The sequence below is a fragment of the Mauremys reevesii genome, linkage group 3 (genome assembly GCF_016161935.1).
Source record: "Mauremys reevesii isolate NIE-2019 linkage group 3, ASM1616193v1, whole genome shotgun sequence".
NCBI lineage: Eukaryota > Metazoa > Chordata > Testudines > Geoemydidae > Mauremys > Mauremys reevesii.
Genome location: NC_052625.1, coordinates 141809030 through 141822232, shown reverse-complemented (window position 1 = coordinate 141822232; position 13203 = coordinate 141809030). Strand labels below are relative to the sequence as shown.

General features: G+C 46.8%; 1 protein-coding gene across 2 annotated transcripts in view; it reads right to left on the bottom strand.

Annotated features, from left to right (window-relative positions):
• RRAGD (Ras related GTP binding D) overlaps nucleotides 1-11227 on the bottom strand; it is a 34896-nt gene extending 23669 nt beyond the window's left edge. The window contains exon 1 of one of the 2 annotated variants that reach the window (XM_039532711.1): nucleotides 10856-11227. In XM_039532711.1, the coding sequence (XP_039388645.1) occupies nucleotides 10856-10988 (133 nt within the window). In that variant the 5' untranslated portion in view covers nucleotides 10989-11227. The remainder of the gene's footprint in view (nucleotides 1-10855) is intronic. The other variant, XM_039532712.1, reaches the window with a different exon arrangement.
• Nucleotides 11228-13203: the final 1976 nt, after the last annotated feature.

Below are 13203 nucleotides of genomic sequence, written 5' to 3'. Positions count from 1 at the left end.
AATTTAGAGGAATAAACTATTCCAGCATAAGGGACATAATTTAACTTTTTCAGTAAATTACGCAGGTAACCAAAATGGTTAAATTGATAAAAATCTTTAGATGAGGCTTACGAGTTTTTAAAATGTTTTGAGACCTTAGGCTGAAATGTGGTACTGGATATAATTACGAAGTACTTTCATACACTTCTGCAACATTTCATCTGTACCATAAAGCACATACAGGAAAGAGACACATGAACACAGCATACATGAAGGATCAAGATAGCAGCAGCCAGTGGTCTGCCTCAGAGAACAAATGTTGCAGCAGACTAACAATGCTGACAACAACTAAACACCTTAACCAGAAAAGACCAGGAACTCTCACATCCATCATGAAAGACATATTGTTAGTTCACTGTTGGCGTAGTGTACAGATACAGTAACTCCTCCCTTAAAGTCGTCCTGGTTAACGTTGTTTCATTGTTACGTTGCTGATCAATTAGAGAACATGCTCATTTAAAGTTGTGTAATGCTCCCTTATAACGTTGTTTGGCAGCCGCCTGCTTTGTCCACTGCTTGCAGAAAGAGCAGCCCATTGCAGCTAGCTGGTGCGGGCTTGGAACCAGGGTGGACTGGCAGCCCCACTATCAGCTCCCCACTCCCCTAAGTTCCCTGTGCGGCAGCCGCCCAGCAGGCTATCAATTGCCGGCAGTTCTGCTGTCCCTCCTCCCACTGCCACGTGCTGCTCCTGCCCTCTGCTTTGGAGCTGCTCCTAGGAGCTTCCTGCTTGCTATGTGGGAGGGGGGGGGGGAAGAGGGGGACTAATATCAGGGTGTCCCCTTCCCCCCTGCTTCTGGCCCCCCTCTTACCCCAACTCCATAGAGCAGGGGTGGGACACAACAGGGCTCAGGACAGAGGGAGCTTGCTAGCAGCAGCTGCTGTCTCAACTTGCGGATCTACTTAAAAAGGCAATGTATTTAGAGTGGGATCAGCGTACTTAAAGGGGCAATGCGCATCTCTCTCTCTCACACACATAGGGTGTGTGTCTCTGTCTGCCATGCTGTCTCCCCTCCCTCCATTTGTGCTGCCTTGTAGAGTGTGAAGCTACATTAACAACAATGTGTTAACCCTTGAGGGCTCAGTCGAGTGCTTGTGCATCATTTAGCGGTAAGGCATTCCCTGGAAAATATCCCATCCTCTGACTTCACCATCTCAACCAAGCTTCACAATCATCATTGCTGTGTACAGTATTAAATTGTTTGTTTAAAACTTATACTGTGTATATATAAAATGTGACTTTAAGCTAAACGATGTTAAGCGAATCCAATTTCCCCATTAGAAGTAATGTAAATGGGGGGGTTAGGTTCCAGGGAAATTTTTTTCACCAGACAAAAGACTATATTATATATTGTATATATTATACATTGTATATATTGTATATGTTATATATTGTTTGTTTAAAACTTATATTGTGTATATATATATATATACACAGTACAAGTTTTAAACAAACTATATATATATATATACACAGTATTCGTTATATATATATATATATACACACACAGTATAAGTTTTAAACAAACAAACAATATATAATATATACAATATATAATACAGTCTTTTGTCTGGTGAAAAAAAATTCCCTGGAACCTACATTACATTAATTCTTATGGGGAAACTGGATTCGCTTAACATCGTTTCTCCTAAAGTAGCATTTTTCAGGAACATAACTACAACGTTAAGCGAGGAGTTACTGTATATTATAGCAGCAAAGAGAGATTTTCTTCACGTATTGTGTGTGTAACAATCACTGGTCTTCCTTCACTCCTGTGGAAACATCTTTTGGATCAAAAACCAAAAAATGATACTTTTTAGACAAATGACCAACCTTCATGAAAAGGTACCAAAATTCAAAATGAATGACTTCAGGAATGGCAAATGAAGGATTTGATCCTGCAAGTTCTTGACTGCTGATGAGGACAATATATTTTCCTTCAACAGAAACAGTTATTGGGGAAGGGAGACCTGCAAGATATCTGACAATGAAAGGAGGTTTATGAGATCTTGTTTCAGAAAAGATGTCCTGGACTGTATGAACCTGAGATCCAGTCACAGTATTGATTCCCCAATAAACATTTTAGAACTAATGACCTGTCATAATTTATAATTGACTTAATTCAGGGAAGCACTCTAAGTGAATCTGGTAAGGAAAATTATCTCAGTGACTGGCATACTTGAATGTCATCTTCTGATCACCAAGCATTTAGTATGTAATCAGAGATGGGACTGAATCCAAAACTCTGGATCCAGAGTCAAACTCTCAGGATCTGAAATTCAAACTCAGTTCCAATTTCTAAAGAAAAATTAATGAGCTGAACTAACTCCCCCAAACTCAACCATCTCCCAGCTTTGGAAGGTTTGAAATCCAGAAAGAAATGTTGTAGCTCACGCCCATCTCTATAAAGCACTGTACGTGATAGTTATGTATGACATGATAAAAGATTCTAGGGTAGTCATCTAATGTACCCTTATTGCTACAGAAGTGTATGTATTCAAAGTGAAATACTATTAAAGTTAAATAAGTACAGGCACCTCTTGATGACTAATGTTATATAAATTGACGTTTTGTTTGCAAGACGGAAAAATTCATGCCAGTACAGGGAGACTTACACAAGAACCTAAGAGGGGCTGAAGTAGTATAGATTCTCTGCACTGGAGTGAATTTCGCCTATAAAGTGTAAGCAATGTGTTGTCATCGAGCCTATATGTTCTTCCAAAAATTGGGTATGTTAGTTGAAGTACACATGCTTGGGATGTGCACATCAGGCATGTAAAAAAATGTAGTACATACCCTGTTATGTGTCTTGTGTTAATTACTCAAGTGTTATTCCAGGGGAACTAATATCTTGTCTGTATTGGTACAGAGCATCACATTGGCACCACCTACTGGCTCAAGAGCAGCTGGACTAGGCAGCCACTGATTGAGACATAGTGTTATCAGAATGGTTGAGGTTAAGTGCAAATGATGCTGTAACTCCTGGATCCCATGATTTTTAGATAATTTTAAAAGGCCTGTAATTGTACCACCTTGTACTATGAACCCATTAGATACCACAAGTTAAACAGTGTCCGGTTGGATAATACATGGATGAAAGCCCTCCAAGTAAAACATAGTTGCTGCAGAAAGTGGTGTTGGCAATTCAGAGTGGAGGGAGAAGGGAGGGACCCCATTCTTCTTCATGAATAACAAACCACTGCCCTAGCATGGTATTGTGATAATTCCATTGCTGGAGGTATGGTCTTGTGGACAAAACAAACCAAAGTTCTGGGACTTCATAGTTTGTTTTTTCCTAGAAAAGAAAAAAAAAGGTGTTTGAAAGTTTCCCACTGCTCCAAAATGTACAGTACAGTCGCATCAATGTGTATGTGCATGTGTTTATATAGGGTATGCCTACTCTGCAATTAGATATCTGCAGCTGGCCCAGGCCCCATGACTCAGGCTCGCAGGGCTGGGGACTAAGGGGCTGTTTAATTGTGGTGAAGACATTCAGGCTTGGGCTGCAGCCCAAGCTCTGAGACCCTCCCACATCGCAGTGGCCCAGAGCCCAGCTCCAGTTCAAGCCTGAACATCTACACTGCAGTTAAACAGCCCACAAGCCACCTGACACAGGCCAGTGTGGGTTTTTTAATTACGGTGTAGTTATACCTCTATCGGGAAATTTGCTAACTGTCTTGGCCAACTCAAGATCATAAGTGAAAATCTGTTTGATGATTTATTTAATAAAAAACACTTTGAATGAAAGACTGTCTTTTGCGTTCCTTCTAGTCTGTGCTTTTTTGCATGTTTCAAAGAATAAAAAAAAATTATATTGTCCAAAACCAGTTATTCTTAATTACCTGAATTTTTAAATGAATTGTCATATTAGGTAAACTTTGCCAAATTGCTACACTTTTTCTGGAATCCTAATTTAAAGACTGCTTAATGTTAAAACTATACTTAAAAACAATTGATGTGAATTCTATTGCTTTAGGACTGAAAATTATCTTTCTTATTTTTCAAGTTTCAGAGATGGAGACAGATAAATTATATTTTCAGACCTATGACGAGATGGCAGAATTGCTAGAGCATTTTCCTTTGAGAAGATTGGAAATTTCCTTATATGTAGAGGAATGGGAAGATACATTGTCCGCCCACATTCTTTTATTGCATGCATGACAAGGCCCTCCCCAGCTTGCCACAGAAATGCCTTTAGATACGTCACTACAACTTTCCAGACTAGGTTCTGAATTGTAGTTATAATATGACAAACACTAATCTACACATTTCACTTACTCTGGAAGTGGGAAAAAATCTATTCTTCCCTTTACAGAATAAAATTAGTATAATTATTGATATTTCTTACTTAAAAGGCTAACATTTATAAAATTGAGGTTTACACATAGCACAAATCCTAAAGATGTCAACAGTTTCCACTGGAGGGCAGCATGATCCTTTATCTTAATTTTTATCTGCAACCATGAAAATCCAGATTGCAGAAGTCATGCTAGTTAAATTATGTGCCCTTTGGAAGTATTCACAAATCAAGTTTTGTGCAAAACAACCTATCCAGAAGCACTTTCCTATACAGTGGAGATGCCTTTAAGCCATGACAGACTTCAGATATCAACAGCAGTTTTGCGCATATTTATACAGTGCCACTGGCATACACACTGCATTACAAAGAAAAAGCAAGACAAAAGCCTTGCTCAGAGAGTTTATAATCATTGAGAGCAATATGTAGTCTTTACTGTGTTCTACTAGTGAGGGTCATACATAGCATACACCATATTAGCTTCCTCACATTACTGGAGATGCTAACTGGTAAGTTTCTTTCAAATAGTCCTCTTTTACGGTACGTCCATACTTACCGCCGGGTCGACGGGTAGCGTTCAACTTCTCGGAGTTCGAACTATCGCGTCTAATCTAGACGCGATAGTTTGAACTCCGAACGCGTTCCCGTCGACTCCGGAACTCCACCACCGCGAACGGTGGTGGCGGAGTCGACGGGGGAGCCGCAGACTTCGATCCCGCGGCGTCTGGACAGGTAAGAAGTTCGAACTAAGGTAGTTCGACTTCAGCTACGCTATTCGCGTAGCTGAAGTCGCGTACCTTAGTTCGACCCCCCACCCTAGTGTAGATCAGGCCTTAGTCTCTATCCTGTGTCCCACCCCAATAGTGGGAGACAATTACAATATATCCCTTGCGTATTTCACAGTAGCCAGCATTGCAAGATATTTACGTGCCAGATGCACTAAAGATTCATATGTCCCTTCATGCTTCAACCATCATTCCAGAGGATATGTGTCCTGTCCATACTGATGATGGGTTCTGCTTGATAACGACCAAGAGCAGTGCAGCAGGCCAATGCATGTTCATTTTCATCATCTGAGTCAGATATCAGCAACAGAAGGTTGATTTTCTTTTCTTGGTGATTCGGGTTCTGTAGTTTCCTCATTGGAGTATTGCTCTTTAAGACTTGTGAAAGAATGCTCCACACCCGGTCCCTCTCAGATTTTGGAAGGCACTTCAGATTCTTAAATCTTGGGTCAAATGCTGTAGCTATCTTTAGAAATCTCACATTGGTACCTTCTTTACGTTTTGTCAAATCTGCAGTGAAAATGTTCTTAAAATGAACAACATGTGCTGGGTCATCACCCGAGACTACTATAACATGAAATATACGGCAGAATGCGGGTAAAACACAGAGCAGGAGACATACAATTCTCCTCCAAGGAGTTCAATCACAAATTTGATTAACGCATTTTTTTTTTTAAACAAGTATCATCAGCATGGAAGCATGTCCTCTAGAATGGTGGCCAAAGCATGAAGGGGCATATGAATGTTTGGCATATCTGGCATGCAAATACATTGCAATACCGGCTACAAAAGTGCCATGTGAACATCTGTTCTCACTTTCAGGTGACACTGTAAATAAGAAGCAGGCAGCATTAACTCCTGTAAATGTAAACAAACTTGTTTCTCCTAGTGATTGGCTGAACAAGAAGTAGCACTGAGTGGACTTGAAGACTCTAAAGTTTTACATTGTTTTGTTTTTGAGTGCAGTTATGTAACAAAAAAAATCTACTTTTGTAAGTTGATCTTTCACAATAAAGAGATTGCAATACAGTACTTGTATGAGGTAAACCGAAAAATACTATTTCTTTTATCATTTTTACAGTGTAAATATTTGTAATAAAAATAATATAAAGTGAGCACAGTACACTTTGTATTCTGTGTTGTAACTGAAATCAAAGTATTCGAAAATGTAGAAAAACATCAAAAATATTTAATAAATTTCAATTGGTACTCTATTGTTTAACAGTGTGACTAAAACTGTGATTAACTGTGATTAATTTTTTTAATTATGGTTACTTTTTTGAGTTAATCACATGAATTAACTGTGATTAATCGACAACCCTAGTTCATACATACTAGAAGTGGGGGTGGGGGAGGGATGATGTTCTTGTGGCTAAAGAACTGAGAATCAGAAGATCTGGGTTCTGTTCGGCCACAGACCCACCAGATCTGGCATTCTACCCCTGTATAACTTTGGGCCAGTCATGTAGGTGCTTTGTAGTACGGTTTCCCAACTGTAAATGAGAAGATTTTTTATTACATACATCTCAAGTGGGTTGTGAGGCTTTACAAAATTAAGTGCTTTGAGGTCTTTGAATGGAAGAACAAAGAATGATTATATGTGGAAAGCTGGAAGATTGCTGTGTTTTATGCACTAACGTTTTCCAGCGTTCAGCCAAAAGGCAAGTAACTACTAGTCTTGGGAGGTGATCCACAGTACGTTCAGAAACTCCCTGTGCACATACAATCATAACCCCTATGTGGATATGGTGGGGTACAGCAACAAAGCAAACTAATAACTTTTGGAAAAAGTTATCTGCCATATATTGATCTTCCTCCACTCCTCTTTCATGGAAAGGAGGGATCTGTGACTCTGATCTTTGCAGAGTTTGCTCCCTGGGTCCTGGAGAATGGTACGGGTAAGCCAAGTAAGCCAAGGGGAAGAGAAAGAAATCTTTCCCTCCAGCCCAATGGAAGTTAAGTAAAGGAGATAACACAGCTCCAGGCTCCCTCTATAGAGATTATGCCCTCTGCATGCCTCAGAAGCAACAGGCAGGCCAGATCCACTGGATTTCCAAGAGAGCTGTTGGTGGCCAGAGCCTGCATGGAGGCATAGAGTCTCTATGAATTGCCCTACCCACCTGTGGATTCCAGAGAGCCATCCGGTTTAGAAGAGGGTCTCATGGTTCATTCAAGGGAAAAAGGGTACCCTGAAGGAACAACAGAGGATCAATTCCATAAGGAGATCCTCATGGAGATTTCCTCCCTCAGTGCTTTTGCCTCCTTCAGATGTTTCTGGGACACAGCTGTTTTCATCAGTTAAATATAATATTACTATGCTACTACGAAAAAAAATGTTTTCTAGAGGGTTTTTTTTTTTTTAAACTGCTGCAGTGACAGCCAAGGTCTACTGAGAAATAATCACCATTCTCTTCTCAGTAAGGTCTTTTGGATTACTTGTCTACAACAAATCTTAAACTACCCAAATTTGGTTATTTAAAAATAAACAGGCTATTGATTAGAAAACAAAAAAATTATAACTAATTTATATCGATCTTTGCAGACACCTTTCCTAACAAAAGTGTTCATATATGACGTGTTGGGAAAAAGATGTGGCTAGACAAATTACTCCAGAGGAATTAGGTTTGATTTGTCGAAGAGGACCAGCAACCTCCATCTGTAGCACAACAAAAGAAAATTTCTTTAAGATACTGTTTCAATGGTACTTCACACCAGTCAGGTTAAAAACAGAGAGAGACTATATGAAGATAAATGTTGAGAAACTGTGGTGAAAGATGAGATTGTATGCAGGACATGTCCAGTCATTAGAGAGCATTGGGATGCAATCTGTAGCCACATATCACAAACTATTGGCTATTTATTATCAAATGATACTTTGGTAATCATCCTGGGACTTTCTAGTGAAATGGTCACACAAAAGAAATAAAGAATTAATCTCTCATCTGCTAGTAGCTGCTAGGTTATTGGTAGCATCTCATTGTAAAAAGAAAAATAGTTCAAATATGGAGGAATGCTTCAAAAAATATGGAAGACTGTGGTTATGGAAAAATTAACACACAAATTATGTGCCCAGCAAAACAGACAGAGGACAGATAGATACTTAGCTGTTTGGCTGCATTTTATTCAATATTCAGACATAGTACATTCACCTGCAAAAACACCAGTACACCTGTCCAATTTTTTTGAATATTGATATTTGATAGACATACCTGGTCTGTTAAATGTGTATACAGAGATTTCACTCAATATAATAAAAATCACTAGAAATGACATGTGTTATAATGATGTTCATTCTGTAATATGGTAATACCCTGTTAAACAGAAAGATTGGATGAATATAGTCCTGTATAATATCTCTTTAAACGAAAGCTAACTGTTGTAATGAATTGTTTTGTTTCTGATATTTACATGGCAAGGATTTGTAAACTTGTTAAAACTTCCTAAATAAATAAGTAGTTTGAAAAAATAATCACACTAACACAGAAAATCCCTTATGCAGATTTTTTAAGTAGTTTTAAAAGCAACAATACCTATTACACCATATCAGTTTGTATATCAATGAATATTTGGCTTTGTATTATGTACTTAAAATGCAACCCCCTGAAATATTCAATATTCTCCAAGCACCTTTTGTAAAATGTAACAGTGTTTCAAGGGAAAAACAGTGCACATTCTAAGTGAAAGCAACAGGCCTGGCCTACCTATTTTGTAATGTATTTCCCAACAAGCATTTGTTTTGTAGCATCATTGTTGCCTCCCCATGCACTGATGGATAAAGCAAATGGCAATGCAGGCACCCACGGCAACACATATATGTATACGGTCACACATACATTTAAGCAGAGCCTGGAAATCTGGGGACTGACATTCACAGCTGCTGAGCAGCCTTGGACACAGAGTTCTTTGCTTGCTGCTGCCTTTTATAACCTGACATCTGTCCTCCACGCCTCTTGGCGCTTTAAAGAAACATCACCAGGCCATGTCCATTCATATTATACATGGAAAACTTTCACAGAAGAAGACATGGTAAGTACTAGATGGAGATGTTTTTCTGTTTGAAAGTCTCCTGTTCCCATTCCCCAACATATAACCAGTGCTGCTCTCCTCCCCACATCAGAACACTGAGTCCCCATGTCCTTCCATCCATTCCTGTTCATACTTCCTAATATATCCCTATTCCTCATACATTCCCTTCACCATACAGCTACCTTGTTCTCCCTTCCTGCCTCCTATCCCATAACACAGCCAACTTTGACATGATCACACTTGCTTACTCTCCCTCCCCGCACAATACAGTGATCACTGCCCTACCTCCCTACTCAGTATCCCTTACACTCCGAAAACAGACCCTATCCCCATCCTATACCCCCCATCACCAAATCCTGTTCCATCCCATACCCACACAGCCAACCCCTTCCTTTATCTCATCCTCAGGGCCAGCCCCTCGCCCTGTTCCCAAAGAGCCAGCCTCTTCTCCCACCCCCACCACTCAGCCTCTGCCTTGCCCCATCCCCACATTGCCTTCCCCTCCCCACAGAGCCAGTCCAGTCCCAGCCCCAGCCCCCTCTCCAGTCAGTCCATACCTTTATCCTATCCCCCCATTCAGAGCCAGCTCCTCCCCATTCCCAGAAAACCAGCCCTTGCCCTGCCCTATTCCCTGTTTCCCTACACCCAGACCCAGTCCCCCATTGCCATAGTGCCTTCCCTGCACCCTACCGAGAGAGCCAGTCAACCCCAGCCCCTGCCCCCCATAGCCAGCCCATCTTGCCCCATCCCACCATACCCACGGTGCCAGTGCCTTCCCACCGTACTCAACCAGCCCCTGCCTTGCCCCATCCCCCACACCCACAGTGCCAGCCTCCTTCCCTTCCCACACAGCCAGCTCCTGCCTTGCCCCATCCCCCAGTGCCAGCCCCTTCCCACCCCACACAGCCAGCCCCTGCCTTACCCCATCCCCCACACCCACAGTGCCAGCCTCCTTCCCACCCCACACAGCCAGCTCCTGCCTCGCCCCATCCCCAGTGCCAGCCCCTTCCCACCCCACACAGTCAGCTCCTGCCTTGCCCCATCCCCCACAGTGCCAGCCTCCTTCCCACCCCACTCAGCCAGCCCCTGCCTTACCCCACCCCCCACACCCACAGTGCCAGCCCCTTCCCACCCCACACAACCAGCTCCTGCCTTGCTCCATCCCCCCACACCCACAGTGACAGCCTCCTTCCCACCCCACACAGCCAGCTCCTGCCTTGCTCCATCCCCCCACACCCACGGTGCCAGCACCTTTCCACCCCACACAGCCAGTTCCTGCTTTGCCCCATCCCCCACAGTGCCAGCCTCCTTCCCACCCCACACAGCCAGCCCTTGCCTTACCCCATCCCCCCACACCCACGGTGCCAGCCCCTTTCCACCCCACACAGCCAGCTCCTGCCTTGCCCCATCCCCCAGTGCCAGCCCCTTCCCACCCCACACAGCCAGCCCCTGCCTTACCCCATCCCTCAGTGCCAGCCCCTTCCCACCCCACACAGCCAGCCCCTGCCTTACCCCAACCTCCCCCACCCACCGTGCCAGCCCCTTCCCACCCCACACAGCCAGCTCCTGCTTTGCCCCATCCCCCAGTGCCAGCCCCTTCCCACCCCACACAACCAGCTCCTGCCCCCACACCCAGCACCGGGTCCGCTCTCGGCCCCGCAGGCATGGCGCGGTGGCGGCGCTGCCCCCCTGGCACGACGGGGCACTCACACGCTTCGTCGGCGCCGGTCTCCGGGTCTCCATCCGAGAAGGACTCGGCCCTATCCCCGTAGTCCGCGAGCCCAACAAGCTCATCTTCCTCCTCCTCCTCCTCCTCCTGCGGCTTCCTCGGCACCTGGCTCATCGCGGCTGTCGCGGGAGGTTCCGATTCGGACCCTTCCCCGCGGGTCTTGGGCCGGGCGGTGCTTGGACCGGAGCAGCCAGCCAGAGCCCCGCGTCCTCCCAGAGGAGCGAGCGAGAGAGACTGCGTGACCCGAGTCACCTGACACAGCCGGGCGGTCACTCACTCACACAGGCACCGCCGCCACGCTCTGCACACGCAAGGCAGGGGCGTGCACCCTGCCCCGGCACACGGCTCCGCCAGGACAGTGCCACACAGCCTCCCCCTGTCACTCACAGACAGGCACTGCCACTCCGAGCTGTGCCCCAGGCAGTCACACCCACAGCCTCCCCCTGTCACTCACAGACAGGCACTGCCACACCGAGCTGTGCCCCAGGCAGTCACACCCACAGCCTCCCCCTGTCACTCACAGACAGGCACTGCCACACCGAGCTGTGCCCCAGGCAGTCACACCCACAGCCTCCCCCTGTCACTCACAGACAGGCACTGCCACTGAGCTGTGCCCCAGGCAGTCACACCCACAGCCTCCCCCTGTCACTCACAGACAGACACTGCCACACCGAGCTGTGCCCCAGGCAGTCACACCCACAGCCTCCCCCTGTCACTCACAGACAGGCACTGCCACACCGAGCTGTGCCCCCGGCAGTCACACCCACAGCCTCCCCCTGTCACTCACAGACAGGCACTGCCACACCGAGCTGTGCCCCAGGCAGTCACACCCACAGCCTCCCCCTGTCACTCACAGACAGGCACTGCCACACCGAGCTGTGCCCCAGGCAGTCACACCCACAGCCTCCCCCTGTCACTCACAGACAGGCACTGCCACCTGAGCTGTGCCCCAGGCAGTCACACCCACAGCCTCCCCTGTCACTCACAGACAGACACTGCCACTGAGCTGTGCCCCAGGCAGTCACACCCACAGCCTCCCCCTGTCACTCACAGACAGGCACTGCCACACCGAGCTGTGCCCCAGGCAGTCACACCCACAGCCTCCCCCTGTCACTCACAGACAGGCACTGCCACACCGAGCTGTGCCCCAGGCAGTCACACCCACAGCCTCCCCCTGTCACTCACAGACAGGCACTGCCACACCGAGCTGTGCCCCAGGCAGTCACACCCACAGCCTCCCCCTGTCACTCACAGACAGGCACTGCCACTCTGAGCTGTGCCCCAGACAGTCACACCCACAGCCTCCCCCTGTCACTCACAGACAGGCACTGCCACACCGAGCTGTGCCCCAGGCAGTCACACCCACAGCCTCCCCCTGTCACTCACAGACAGGCACTGCCACACCGAGCTGTGCCCCAGGCAGTCACACCCACAGCCTCCCCCTGTCACTCACAGACAGGCACTGCCACACCGAGCTGTGCCCCAGGCAGTCACACCCACAGCCTCCCCCTGTCACTCACAGACAGGCACTGCCACACCGAGCTGTGCCCCAGGCAGTCACACCCACAGCCTCCCCCTGTCACTCACAGACAGGCACTGCCACTCCGAGCTGTGCCCCAGGCAGTCACACCCACAGCCTCCCCCTGTCACTCACAGACAGGCACTGCCACACCGAGCTGTGCCCCAGGCAGTCACACCCACAGCCTCCCCCTGTCACTCACAGACAGGCACTGCCACACCGAGCTGTGCCCCAGGCAGTCACACCCACAGCCTCCCCCTGTCACTCACAGACAGGCACTGCCACACCGAGCTGTGCCCCAGGCAGTCACACCCACAGCCTCCCCCTGTCACTCACAGACAGGCACTGCCACCGAGCTGTGCCCCAGGCAGTCACACCCACAGCCTCCCCCTGTCACTCACAGACAGGCACTGCCACTCCGAGCTGTGCCCCAGGCAGTCACACCCACAGCCTCCCCCTGTCACTCACAGACAGGCACTGCCACTCCGAGCTGTGCCCCAGGCAGTCACACCCACAGCCTCCCCCTGTCACTCACAGACAGGCACTGCCACACCGAGCTGTGCCCCAGGCAGTCACACCCACAGCCTCCCCCTGTCACTCACAGACAGGCACTGCCACTCTGAGCTGTGCCCCAGACAGTCACACCCACAGCCTCCCCCTGTCACTCACAGACAGGCACTGCCACACTGAGCTGTGCCCCAGGCTGCATCCAATTTGATGCCCCAAATTTCCTAGTGCCCTACGCAGCTGCGTAGTTTGCATATGGATAAGGACAGCCCTGACGAGCACTGCCACACTGTGCACAGCACG